The following is a 13,700-nucleotide window of genomic DNA, read 5'->3' on the forward strand; positions in this document are numbered from 1 at the left end:
ACCGGGGAGTCCTGCATACTTGCAGATGCACTCACACATGCTCACACACACACCAGCGGATGTCTACACATACTGAACACATCGTAAAGCACCGGCGAAGGTTTAGGTGAGGTCAGCCATCCCATCACAGACCAAGTCCACATTCAAAAAGAATAATTAGGTTGTCTAGATTTAATTAGTGAGAAGGAACCTAGATTTGAGAGAAGATCATAGTTATATTGTGATCATTTTCTTATTTTTTTTTTTACAGTTAAGTGTGTTGGTGTGAATAGTGTGTTCTGTAGATTAGGGTTAGGCATGTAGTCATTATGGTTACGGTTAGGGCCAGGGGTTAGGAAATGAATACGGAATCTATGGAATGTCCCCACGATACATGAAAATGTGGATGTGTGTGAGTGCGTGTGTGTATGCGTGTGTGTGGGTGTGCACTCTTACCCGCGAGGGTGTTCCTCCTCCCGTCTGCCCCGACGATGACATCGAATTCCAGCTCGTTGACAGGGTGCGTCCTGGGATGCACCTCAGCCCTCCAGCCGATCTCTGTGGAAACAAAAAATACCACGTGGTAACACCGTCCCGTTACATCCCACCTAGTCTGACTCACAGGATACTGTATACACTGTGGCTATAAGCGAGGCATTGGTTGACTATTTCAGCCGAAATTCTCCTCCCCTTCTGCTATAGACCACTGCACTTCCGTGTTACATTGAGCTCTTGGTCATGGAGGAGAGCGGGGGGGGGGATTAATGAATGTGGATGAGCCTTGACATTAACACTTTGAGTGCCAACGACGAGATTTCTCGTTGAGTGCCAGAGATGAGAGATCTCGTTTTTGATAGTTTTTTTTTATTTATTAGCGATTTCCATTCATATTTCATCAATCTAGCCTCACGTTACCACTAGGGGTGGGACGATACATCGATCCAGATCGATATATTGATCTATTATCAATAATCAAATAGGATCGATGCAACGTAAAAAGATCGATTCATATTGCGATACTCTTATTTTGAAAATCCCCTCGTGAGCATATCCGCCTGACCGGAACAACAACATTAGCTCAGCGCAGCTCCGTGTGTAGACGTTAGATAGTATTGCTTCAGAGTCCGCCTATTTTGCCCGAAATAAGTGCCTGTTAAATGCATCCAACATGCTTAGTTTCCATCCTCGCCATTCCTTTATGCCCACGTCGCGTTAAATACCGAAATTAACGTTGCGTTAGCGTGAGCTAACTAAGCTAAGCAGCTAACCGTGAGAGGAGAGGAGAGAGGAGAGGGGACTTGGGAAGGAGCAGGGGTGGGGGCAGTCAACCTTTCTGTGGGGGACTGGGGGAGAGGCATTCTGTGTGTGTGTGTGTGTGCGTGTGCGTGTGTGTGTGTGTGACTGAGGATGGACAGATAATGTTGATATTTAAACATGAATACATAATAATATATGATCATCATGCAACATAAAACAATTGTAGGAAGTTTGGGAGAGGAAGGGGGTTTAGCTTGCGTGTTGTGAGTTCCAAAACATTTTACTTAAAGTTTAAAGCTCAATATATAAAAAGTGAACAGGAGGTCTATTTGTATTAAAAACAATAGATTGTTTTTCATTTAAATGTCTGGAAGAGCTCAAAAACAAAAACATCAATTGATATTTCCGTAGCCTTTTTTTAGTTGATCTAAATGTGACTGATTGTGTTAAATGGGCACATAATATCGCCTCATATCGATCGCAGGCACCTGAATCGAATCGTATCGTATCGTGGCAGACTTTGCGATATCGGCAAATATCGTATCGTTGTCCAAAGAATCGATATCGTATCGTATCGTGATGAAACTGGTGATTCCCACCCCTAGTTACCACTGGAACTCTCTCTGAGCTCCATTGGGAAAATACCGTCCCCTATCGTCTCTCCGGATGGTACTGCACCCCTTTGGATTGGATTGAATGAAACGCATGGAGAAAAAAAAATCCTGCTTCCACATTTTACTTGTCAGACAAGTAACCGGAGACGATCCAAGTAATCGCCCACCACCAGAACAGCGGAGAATGTGTGTTTCCAGTACCCAGCGTTGGATCAATAAACGCAATCGATATTTGGAATGGCGATCAGGAATTGGAATAATCTTTTTGGAGAACATCTGATCTGAGGTAAGGAATCTATTTTACCAGTCTTGGGATAATCAGAGTTTTTTTCACAGATATATCAACGTGGGCCGTATGTAGGGTGACCAGACATCACGCATTGCGCGTGATTGCACAGCATTTCTGTCACTTTTCACGCGTCATGCAAATTGAGACCATGTCCCGCATGATTCGTTGTCATCCGCGCTAACGCCCCCCCCCCCCCCCCAGCCAATGTGAAGAACCTCTATGCGTCGCGGTAACGTTACTAGTATCTGACCGCGAGTGACACCGCATCCTGGACATCCAGGCGACATGACAACTTCGCTGTTGCGCGCGGAGGATCCGTTCGAGCCTGGCGCAAGGAACCCAGGCAAGGGATACACGCGCGCTACGGATCAGATCAGTTACACACGCTGCTGTTACAGTATCTCCGCTGCTCAGCACGAGAGAATAGCGCTTGGTCCAAGTTTGAAAAGGGGAAAGCAATCCCAAAGGGTTTAGATTGAAAACTAATGATATCAATAAATAAGATGCGAGTAGCCGTTCATGTAACCGGTAACCCCCCCCCCGCACAAATCAGTGCAGGTGGAAGATAATTGTATTCTGTACTTTATTATTGTGCCATTACTGTTCCTGCTCTCATCACTGCAGTGCCAGTGTGAATCCCTGGACGTGTGAGTTGTTTTGGTGAGTTACTTTTGTTAGTCAAAAGTTAAAGTCAGCTTTATTGTCACCTCTCGTAATGTGCAAGACATACAGATAAATTAAATTGCATTTCCCCCTTCCCACGGTGTATATAAAGAACAAGATCTAATATAAACATAACGTAACATATAGTACACTATAAACATAAAGTAACATAGTACACTATAAAGTAACATATGGACAGTATACAGGACTATATACAATGTAGACAGTAGCTAAAAAAAAGTGAATGTATGAGTGAATGTAAATAGAGGTAAACAAGAACTTAGTGCAACACTTTTAGCAGCAGTAGTACATAGTAAGTATGAATAATAAATAATGGCAGTAAAATACAATAATACAATAATGGCAGTAAAGTGGCAGTGAGATGATGGATATGGCAGTAAACTAATACGATGTACACTAAATAAATAAACGAATTAATGGCAGTAAAGTAAAGTGGCAGTGTGTGTCTGTGTGTGTGACACACACACAGACACTTTACTTTGTGTGTCAGAGGGGGTTAGTCCAGAATCTGTGGGGGGCAGAGTAAGAGAGAGGGGGGAGAGCTGTGTGTGTGTGTGTGTGTGTGCGCGCGCGCGTGCGTGTGTGATAAGACTGCGGGTCCAGACCTATAATCATAAGTGATAGTAAGTCTAGGTGGTAATTTTATTTATTTTGAGTACTTAACACCCATTAGAGACAAAAGGGGAAAAAAAGAAAATATGAATAAGGGCAAAACATATTAGGCTTGTGGTCATTTTAATGAGGACAGTGGTGGATGAGCCTTGAAGGAGGCGACAGGGACAGTCCACCAAAAAAAGGGGAGGGGGCTGCACTGGGGGGGGGGGGGGGGGGTCCCACATTGTCCCTCACAAACATACCATTTGTCCCACATTTGGTTTATTGGGATCTGGTCACCCTAGCCGTATGTGTGTGTGTTGCGTGTGTGTTGATCAGGAAATGGATAATAGATTTTTCAGCCCGCTTCTATAGTGTGCATAAGTACACATATACTATCGATAATCTAGCATTTATTTGAAAACTATTCATAAATAGGCCGAAAAAATGACAAAAAAATTGTGTATTCTAGTATATTCCAGTAAAGGGCGTTTATCACAGAATCTTCTGAAATTTTCTGAAACTTTCAAGAAACGAGCGTTTTTCAAAATGGTATAAAACGGAAATTAACCGATTAAAAAACAATCCATTTCGACAATGTTGACTGCAAACAAGTCATTGATAAGCGACGGCCATATTAGACACATAGCCATAATTTAAGATATAGTTTATGCGTTAGCAAATATGAGAGCTCTGTCATTGAAGTGGGTGTTGGCACGCAACAGGGTTCCAAGGCACCGGACCCTTGGCACTCAAAGTGTTAAGTGGTTGCAGATACGGCTGTGGAGACATGATCCAATAGACTTTTATACGCCCGAGTCTCCTGAACACGAAGACAAAGCCCAAGTCGATCGGCACTTACTCGGCCGAGCTATAGTCACTTTTCCGCACCTACTCCCAAACTCTGCATGCGCAGATTGATGAACCTAGACTCCGTGGGCAATCTGCGCATGCAGAGTTCAGGAGTAGGTATGGAAAAGTGACTATAGCTCGGCCGAGAAAGTGCCGAGCGACTTGCGATTGGTCGCTCCGTGTTCAGGAGACTCAGGCGTATAAAAGTCTATTGGATCATGTCTCCAGCACCTCCACAGCCGTAGCTACAACCACTTAACAGATTGGGCGCCAAAGACGAGTTAACTCGTTTTTGGCCGCCATGCGCTGAGCGCCAAAGACGAGTAAACTCGTTTTTAGATCCTTTCTTCTTTTATTCGATTTTTTTATTCATTACAGGTTCACTTCATGGACCTCAGTGTTATCATAGGAAATCCTTCTGAGATTCAGAGAGTGCAATACCGGCCACATCCTGCTAGGTGGCAGTATCACCCACCCTTTGAAACCTTATTTCACACCGTGTGTTACATCTAATTTCCTCCGGGCGGAGAATTTTGGTCCAGGCAAGCCTAGCGGTTCACCTGATCACATTGGAACGCGTCCATGGCCCCTCGATGCATGTGTTGTGCCGGATTATGTCGGGGACCCAATGGACACCAATACTGGAAATCGCGATCAGACAATTGGAATATTCTTTTTGGGATAACCCCGATCAAAGGTAAGGACTATCTGACGTCAATTCCACCTTGATCCTACAATAATTTCATATCGATCCAGTCGATCAACGTATGTAGTATTCAAAACTAATGCTGTTGATGGCGATCAGAGCATCAAACCCCCCCCCCCACCTTTGATGCATTCATGATGAAACCTAATACCTATTATATACCTTTGAATTGGAAATAGTAGCGTGTCCAGGCGAGCAATACGAAGACTTTTAGCAAAATGCACATATTGCTCCATAGCGCCATTCTCAGGAATTAGCCAGGATCACTCTGAAACTATACAATATTCACCACGGTATAACACGCAAACCTATACATGAAAAAATGAATTATTTTTCACATGTTGACCGATGGATAGTTACTGTCAAATGAGCCATAGTATTGTCTCCATAGCTATAATCTAGAATCTAGATATAGCCCTCCAAACACCGCGACGCACAGTGAAAATCCCTATCTCTTACAGCGGTGGCGCAGTAGGTACAAGGATAGCTAAAGTGGCTGGCGCCCAAAGTGTTAATGTCAAGGCTCTCATCCACATTCATTAATTTTCTCCCCCCGCTCTCTCTCTGCCATGATTTCAGAATAGTGTTGCGGTGGTCTATCCGCGACACTATTTTGCAAGGGCACCATCGCTGCATCCTGGGCTCAGTGAGGAGGATGGAGGGGGACGGTGCGAGGAGGGGGCGGTGCGAGGAGGAGGGGGCGGTGCGAGGAGGAGGGGGCAGTGCGAGGAGGAGGGTGGGGGACGGTGCGAGGAGGAGGGGGACGGTGCGAGGAGGGGGCGGTGCGAGGAGGAGGGGGCGGTGCGAGGAGGAGGGGGGCGGTGCGAGGAGGAGGGGGCGGTGCGAGGAGGAGGGTGGGGGACGGTGCGAGGAGGAGGGGGGCGGTGCGAGGAGGAGGGGGCGGTGCGAGGAGGAGGGTGGGGGACGGTGCGAGGAGGAGGGAGGGGGACGGTGCGAGGAGGGTGGGGGACGGTGCGAGGAGGAGGGAGGGGGACGGTGCGAGGAGGAGGGAGGTGGACGGTGCGAGGAGGAGGAGGGAGGTGGACGGTGCGAGGAGGAGGGAGGTGGACGGTGCGAGGAGGAGGGGGACGGTGCGAGGAGGAGGGGGGAGGTGGACTCACTCTCACTCTCCTGGTCTCCCGGGGGCTCGATCAGACCCTTGAACTCAGCGTTGACGTGGATCTCGATGCCGAGGAGGAGGGCCACTTTGAGCAGCATCAGCTGGAGCTGCCGGATACCTGCAGGACAAACAGAGCCTTCATATTAGGAGTGGGAGATATGTCAATATTTATCAGTTATCTGTGTTTTTTGTCTGAATTAGTACTGAAAAAAAAATAGGATGTCAGGTTTCTCACAGATTGATTTCTGAAATAATTGTCTATGTCAATTGAATTCTTGCACTGAAAACCCATATAAGTCTGTTTTGACAGTTTCTGGACAGCCCATGTATTTCTGAATGGGATAAATGACCAGAAAGTACTCACCTCTACTGTCTGTAAATATGAGTGAACACAACACTCTAACTTACCGCCTATAGATAATAAAGTACTCAGCCTCTACTGTCTTTAACTATGAATGAACACAACACTCTAACATACCACCTGTATTAGATAATAAAGTTTGAAAACATTGTTTCTCTGGTTTTTCATCTGAGGTACTCAATTCTCTCACAAACAGATCTGGGTTTCCGGCAAACACGGTAATGGCAGCAGAGCTCGGGAGAGATGAGAAGAGCGGCTACATGAAATGTCACTCACTGATGTGATCGATAGCACCGGCACAGAATTTCCCGTAGAACTTCTTGGCCCCAAGGCCCCTGAGGTCATGGATGGTGAAGGGCCAAAGGTGGAGCACATTGTTTCGGGAGAAGGCATCTCTCTTCTCCAGCAGCACCACCTTGGCCCCCAGGAACCCCAGCTCGATGGCCGTGCGCAGCCCACATGGCCCCGCACCGATGATCAGACACTGGACAGGAGAGAGAGAGGTGGATGTGGTGGTTAAGAAACGAGGCTCAGGACTGGGAGGTACAGTATACCAAATATGAAGGTGTACCGTCATGGATCCGAATGGATTTTTACAATACCATCGTCCAAAACATATTAAGTTTAAATTGTTTCTTGCAGCAGTCTTATAAAAGTAAAAGAAAATAGATGATTCTGAATAAAATAGCAGTACGACAATTGTATTGCAAGAGAAAAGCATACAAGGATGTCTTAGTTATCACGTTGTAATTTGTACTGAAAAACTGCTTTTATTCAGACTTTTATTCTCACGTTATGTCTATTTTACTGCTGTAAAGCACTTTGGGCAGTTCTGATATGGGTGAGAAATATATGAACGTACATAACAGTATGGCTGTTCCTCTATTCCAAGATGTATACCGGCATATTTGACCAATCTTACATTGATTTATTGATATCATACAACTAGTGATGCACGATATATGGACGATATTTTTTTTTTTACATGTTTTGGCCTTAAATAGTTTCAAAAATAGTCATTTCTGAAAATAAGTTACAAAAAAAAATAAAAAAATAATGCATTTTGGAAAATAGCTCTTTATTTGATTATCATAAAAAAAGTGTTTTCTATACAGAGATATCGACATTGGTAAATATCGGTATCGGCCAGAATATATTAATATCGGTTATCGGTATCGGCCACAATTTTCACATCGGTGCATCACTACATACAACACAAACATACCTTAGAGTTGGCACATGCTCTGCCCTTCTTGTACTCCTTGTGACTGGCTCTCTTGTCTAACTTGGCCCAGAGCGCCTTGGCCTTCCAGTAGTTGAGCCTGGACTTGAGCTTGTGGTAGAACACCCTGTACTCGCAGGGCTTGAGCTCCAGGTGGTCACACAGCTCCTGGAAGGCCTTGAGCGTGCCCTTACAGGTGGACCCATGGACGAACCTATCGAATAGGACATGGGACGGGTTCACGGCCCCGCCGACGCTCCCGTCCCCCATGGTCCAGACTCACACGGGCCGTGAGGGCCCTTCACCCCCACACAGGGGTCCGTGGGTCCAGCCCCAGCCCTGGAACGCTCGGTCTCTCTGGTGGGGAGGAGGGGGGATCTAACTGCCAGCTTCAGGCATCCTGGTAGGAAAACAGAGGAAATTACAACAATAAGATGGACTGTTGAACATTAAATAACATCATGTGCTCCTGCCACAAGGGTAGCATCACCTCAAACATTATCACATGGCATCAAGGGAAGCAAACATGAAATACAAGCACACGTTGTAATCCAACATGGATATTGCAATTCCAAATGTCCACTTTGACATAATTGACATACGGTTTATTATTAAACCTTTTTTTATCCAGGTGAGTCGCATTGAGATTACAACTTAGATCTCTTTTTCCAGGGAGCCCTGGCCAAGATATCAGTAATACAGTGTTGCAAACATAAAAGTATATTAAAAGCACATAGCAAGACATGCAGTAGCAACTCACAGAATCATGTGCCTAAAAAGACAGACAAGAGGAAATGGAATCTAGCTAAGGAAGCATTATTATACAAATCCCAATTGAATCTGCCTCCAAACCAGCGTTTCCGTTAGCCGGTAATTACCGGTATTTGTCCGGCAAAATCTCCTGAAGTCCGACATATTTAATTTCTCCGGTCTTAATGTCCGGTGAAAATAATTCCCTGAGTCTAAGCACAATTTGATTATTTGAATTGTATTAAAATAGGCTAAAATTAAATAGCCTATGCGATGAACGAAACGATCATTACATTTGTTTCCTCGTTGCTTCTAATAATGACAACGACGTTGTCAGCGAGAGCTTTAAAAACGTAGGTCTCGGTTCGCTTCATCGGACCAAACGCGAACCAAATATAGGAAGTGATTATTATTACCACTGCTCGCAGCACTCACTGCAAAACAAGCACACTGCATCTAATCTCTCTATCTATCTATCTATCTATCTATCTATCTATCTATCTATCTATCTATCTATCTATCTCTCTCTCTCTCTCTATGTCTGTGCATCTTGGGAAGAAGGAAGAAAAAACGCGGCTTATTATTATTACCGAGGCGCGCGGCTTATTATATTATTAAAACGGCTACTTGTGGGCACTCATAAAAACACCGTGGTCTACAAGTTGTTTAGCGAGAGGATGGTGGTAGGTAATGTGCTTCAATAGAACAATGGATCAATGCCATGTCAAAACTCGGCTCCGCTGATCTGGGCTCCGCAGTACACACACAGACACACACACACGCGCGCGCGCACACACAGGATCGCAGCCACACACACATTTCCACTGTCCAATAGACAAGCGCCCTTTTCGACCGCGTGACATTGAGGTGGAGAGAGTAGTCACGCAAACCACGATAATGTTGCAGTCTCTCTGCTTTCTCAGTTCTTCGCTTGATATAATTAATACAAATGTCCAATATAACGGAATTCGTTAGCTCATAAAAATGTGATTATAACAGACTGCTGTTCAGTGTCGGACCGACTGCCACATACGCGGTCTATTTTATTTCAAGTCAGCAGCAGCACAGAGACGGAGTATCGAGGGACTTATTTTATTTGGAATATATTAATGACTGTATACGCAAAAGTAGCCTAGTTTTAAGTAATAATATTATAAATCTACATGCCTTGAGGATGACATGAGCCTGCCTATCAATTGTTTTAAAGCTCAATAAACTATGACCGGAATTAATCTCATTTGTCCGGTAGTTGAAATCTTGCAGGTCACGGAGACCGGCAACAATTTTTTCTAACGGAAACCCTGCTCCAAACCCTTCACTACATTTTCAATGTCTTGGAATCAGCTCAACTAGAAAATCTGTCTGCAAGTGGTTACAGGCTGCAGGGACAGAGAACATAAAGGCTTCTTTGGCAAGTTTAGTAAATGCATGACAGTAAGAGGGTGTCATTTGAGCACAAACCCTTGTTACTAGCTTTATGCGAGATATACTACCTACTGTACAAACCCTAGTTACTAGCTGTATGGGAGATATAGGGTTAGGCATCGTTTGGATTTGAACGATTCCGGTTGCGATTCTCCATTTCGATTCCTGTTCTAAACTATTCTCGATTCCGATTCTTTGAGGTGCAGGTCAAAACAGGTCACAGCTTATTTCGCATGAGATATATATATTTTTTTTTTATCTTAATTTTTTTTCATACTATTCACATTGTCAGTTGACTTGATACAGTTTGCTGTACTGTAACTTCCAGAACAGGAAGTTAGGAACCGGTTCCTATTAGAACCGGTTCTCAGTGCCCAACCCTATATATAAACCCTAGTTACTAGCTTTATGTGAGATATACTACCTACAAACTAGCTGTATGGGAGATATATAAACCCTAGTTACTAGCTTTATGGGAGATATATAAACCCTAGTTACTAGCTTTATGTGAGATATACAAACCCTAGTAGTTACTAGCTTTATGTGAGATATACCTACAAACCCTAGTTACTAGCTTTATGTGAGATATACCTACGCTACAAACCCTAGTTACTAGCTTTATGTGAGATATACCTACGCTACAAACCCTAGTTACTAGTTTTATGTGAGATATACCTACGCTACAAACCCTAGTTACTAGCTTTATGTGAGATATACAGTACCTACAAACCGTAGTTACTAGCTTTATGCGAGATTACCTACAAAACCTAGTTACTAGCTTTATGTGAGATATACCTATGCTACAAACCCTAGTTACTAGCTTTATGTAGTATGGGAGATAAACCTACAAACCCTAGTTACTAGCTTTATGTGTGATATACACAAAACCTAGTTACTAGCGTTATATTAGATATAGCCACAAAGGTAAGAGGGAAGCAGACCAAGAATGGACTTACAGTATAAATATGTGTCAATGAGTCAGTCTGCATGAGGCCAGTGAAGGCCACTGCACTCTGGCATAATATAGGGTGCAATGGTAGGTGAGTGAGAACTTTGCAGCCTGTGACAAACCTCAGAGCACTGTGGTACACAGTATCCAGCCAAAGCAAGCACAAGGCAGAGGTGTGCATGACAGTACAGTACAAGAGATCACCATAGTCAAGCAAGGGAAGGAACGGAGCCTCAACCAGTTCTTCCTGGCAACAAAGGAAAAGCAGGATTTGTTTTTAAAATAAAAACCTTCAGTTTCTTTACTACTTTTCAATGTGAAGTTTAAAAGTTAAATTACCATGGGCGGCTAAGTGGCGCAGTGGGCAAGGCGCTTGCCACTAATGCAGGAGATGCTGGGTTCGAGCCCAGCTCTCGGCATTGCTACCAGCTTGGCTGGTCGTTCATACTAATACAATTGGCAGTATTAGGGGGTGGGAAGCTGGTGGGTGGGGATCGGACGTTGTGGACAGCGACTCCTACAGGTCGGTTGGTGCGCCTGCGCAGCAGAATCAGGAAGCAACGAGGGCGGCGTGTCCCTCCCACGCAGACCATCGCCGCTGAGAGATCGCGCTGTTCAGGTGAAAAGATGCGACAGCTGCTTCCTTGTGTACCGGAGGGGACACGTGATGCAAGGCTTGGTCCACATTGCAGCCGGCTTGTGGGAGTCATGGCCTAACAGCGTTCGAGACAGGGGAGGGTAGAATTGGACAATATGAAATTGGGATGGGAGACAAAAAAATAGAAAACGGGAAAAAAAAGTAGATAAAAAAAAATAAAAAGTTAAATGATCAATTAAAATACCTCGATACTTTTACTGTGAGACTAATTCAAATCTGATTGCCCTGCAATGTTAGAAGGAGAGGGCAATGTCTTCCTGCCATTAGAAAACAACATAAATGTAGTTGTAGAATTCAACAGTTTCAGATCAAACAACAGTGACTACAATACCAAAAAGGACACTGGCAAATACTGAAGAGCAATGAAGTGCTCATTGAAACCTTCCAGCATAGCAGATATTTCAGATATGGATGTGGTGCAAGGAGACAGTTCATTGCCAATATCAGTGGCTGAAATAGATTTGATGGCTTTTCAGAATTTCCTGGGATAATTCAAATTGTCACTTGTTGCGGACAGAAATAATTCAGACTTGGCTCGTCTGGTAAATGTGAAGCGGTTGCACCGCGACACGTGGTGTAGTGGTTAACCAGAAAGTCCTGGGTTCGATTCCGGCTTGGGGACCAGGTTGCTGTGTTGCCAGTTACCCAGGTGGGGTTTGCATGTTCTCCCTGTGCTCGCAAGGGTTTCCCCTCCCGATAAGATAAACCCAATGGAAAAACATGCACAACAGATCGCTAATGCTGTTGCCTCCCTGACGAAGACAGACAGGAGCACTTGGATTGGTCCCCGGGCCCCACGCCGCAGGCCTGCAGCCCAGAAGGAATTATTGGATCAATGCAAGCTTGATAACATATAGCCCTACCTTGTCTATGATTAGGGCTGTACCGAATGCTTCGAAGCTTCGATCATAATGTTGACATTCGAATTCTAAATCAACATTTGAATTTTTTATTTATAAAAAAAAAAAAAAAATGTCGTCTATTCAATCTGTTTAAACCAGTTTTTTTTCCACAGTTGCAGTTAAAGATTAGGCTACACTAATATTATACTATAAGACGTCACCATCACTTTCATACCAACCGTGCCCTTATTGGATTATTTATGTTGACGAAACTGATGAGTTATATTCATTAAAGAAAGTGTATTTAATAAAAGAAAGACTAATTTAATCAGATTAATCACTTTATTCAAATTGAGGATTTAGTTTAAAAAAAATAAAAATGTAAATCCCTTTTTTTTATGAAGTACATTTTTTTTTGTACATTCTAAGCTTCGTTCGAATACTTCAATCGAAGCTTTGAATGTTAAAAAATGACATTCGGTACAGCCCTATTGACAGCTATGACCTTACCTGCTACACTTAGGGTACCTGTCTAGATAAACCCAACTTCCTTTATACTTACCGGTCATACTTAGCTATATAAAAAATTAAAAATAAATATTTCATGTAAAAAAAAGATTTTTTTACTTCCGTTTTCTTTTTCATACTAGCTCTTGCCCACCTGTGCCCCCTTGTTTAAAAGTTCCTAGAATCGCCAGATAACCTGATAACAAGATACACTTACGTGAAATAGGCGCTGCAGCCACACAGGATGGCCTTGTGGGCGTTAAACTCAGTGCTTGTTTGTTTCCTCTTCCATGTGGTGATTTTTAAATTGTATCTACAGTATATATTCAAGCTTACAGACAAGTAGCCGGAAACAACAAGTGATATCTACTGAGAGAATTGTTGAATAGATACACAAATGTTCTAGAATGTTTTATTATGACATCATACTGTGACATCATACTGTGACATCACAATGGAACATGTTGAATAGATACACAAATGTTCTAGAATGTTTGATTATCACATCATACTGTGACATCATACTGTGACATCACAATGGAACATGTTGAATAGATACACAAATGTTCTAGAATGTTTGATTATGAGCCCACATGTTTGACTTCATTTGGATAATATAAATAATATGTATGCTATAATATAATGTAATGTAATATTATATATTATAATATAATGTAATATAATAATAAAGTATATTATATTTAGCTCCAATTTGAATAATATAGAATAGATATGTCTAAAAACATGACATTCTTTAGAAGTCTTAAAATAAAATACATGTAATTTTTTTTATCCACTTTTTCTCCCCATTTTCTATTTATCTCCCATCCCAATTTCGTATATCCAATTCTTCCCTCCCCTGTCTTGAACGTTGCTAGACTATGCCTCCCA

At 43.1% G+C, this 13,700-nt stretch overlaps 1 protein-coding gene across 1 annotated transcript in view; it reads right to left on the reverse strand.

Annotated features, from left to right (window-relative positions):
- mical3a (microtubule associated monooxygenase, calponin and LIM domain containing 3a) overlaps positions 1-13,700 on the reverse strand; it is a 228,196-nt gene that overhangs the window by 112,827 nt on the left and 101,669 nt on the right. The window contains 4 exon segments of the mRNA XM_084335409.1: positions 436-537; positions 6,097-6,213; positions 6,733-6,940; positions 7,682-8,078. Of these exon segments, the coding sequence (XP_084191535.1) occupies positions 436-537; positions 6,097-6,213; positions 6,733-6,940; positions 7,682-7,948 (694 nt within the window). The 5' untranslated portion in view covers positions 7,949-8,078.

This window comes from Notolepis coatsorum (assembly GCF_963971535.1).
Source record: "Notolepis coatsorum genome assembly, chromosome: 18".
NCBI classification, from domain to species: Eukaryota; Metazoa; Chordata; class Actinopteri; order Aulopiformes; family Paralepididae; genus Notolepis; species Notolepis coatsorum.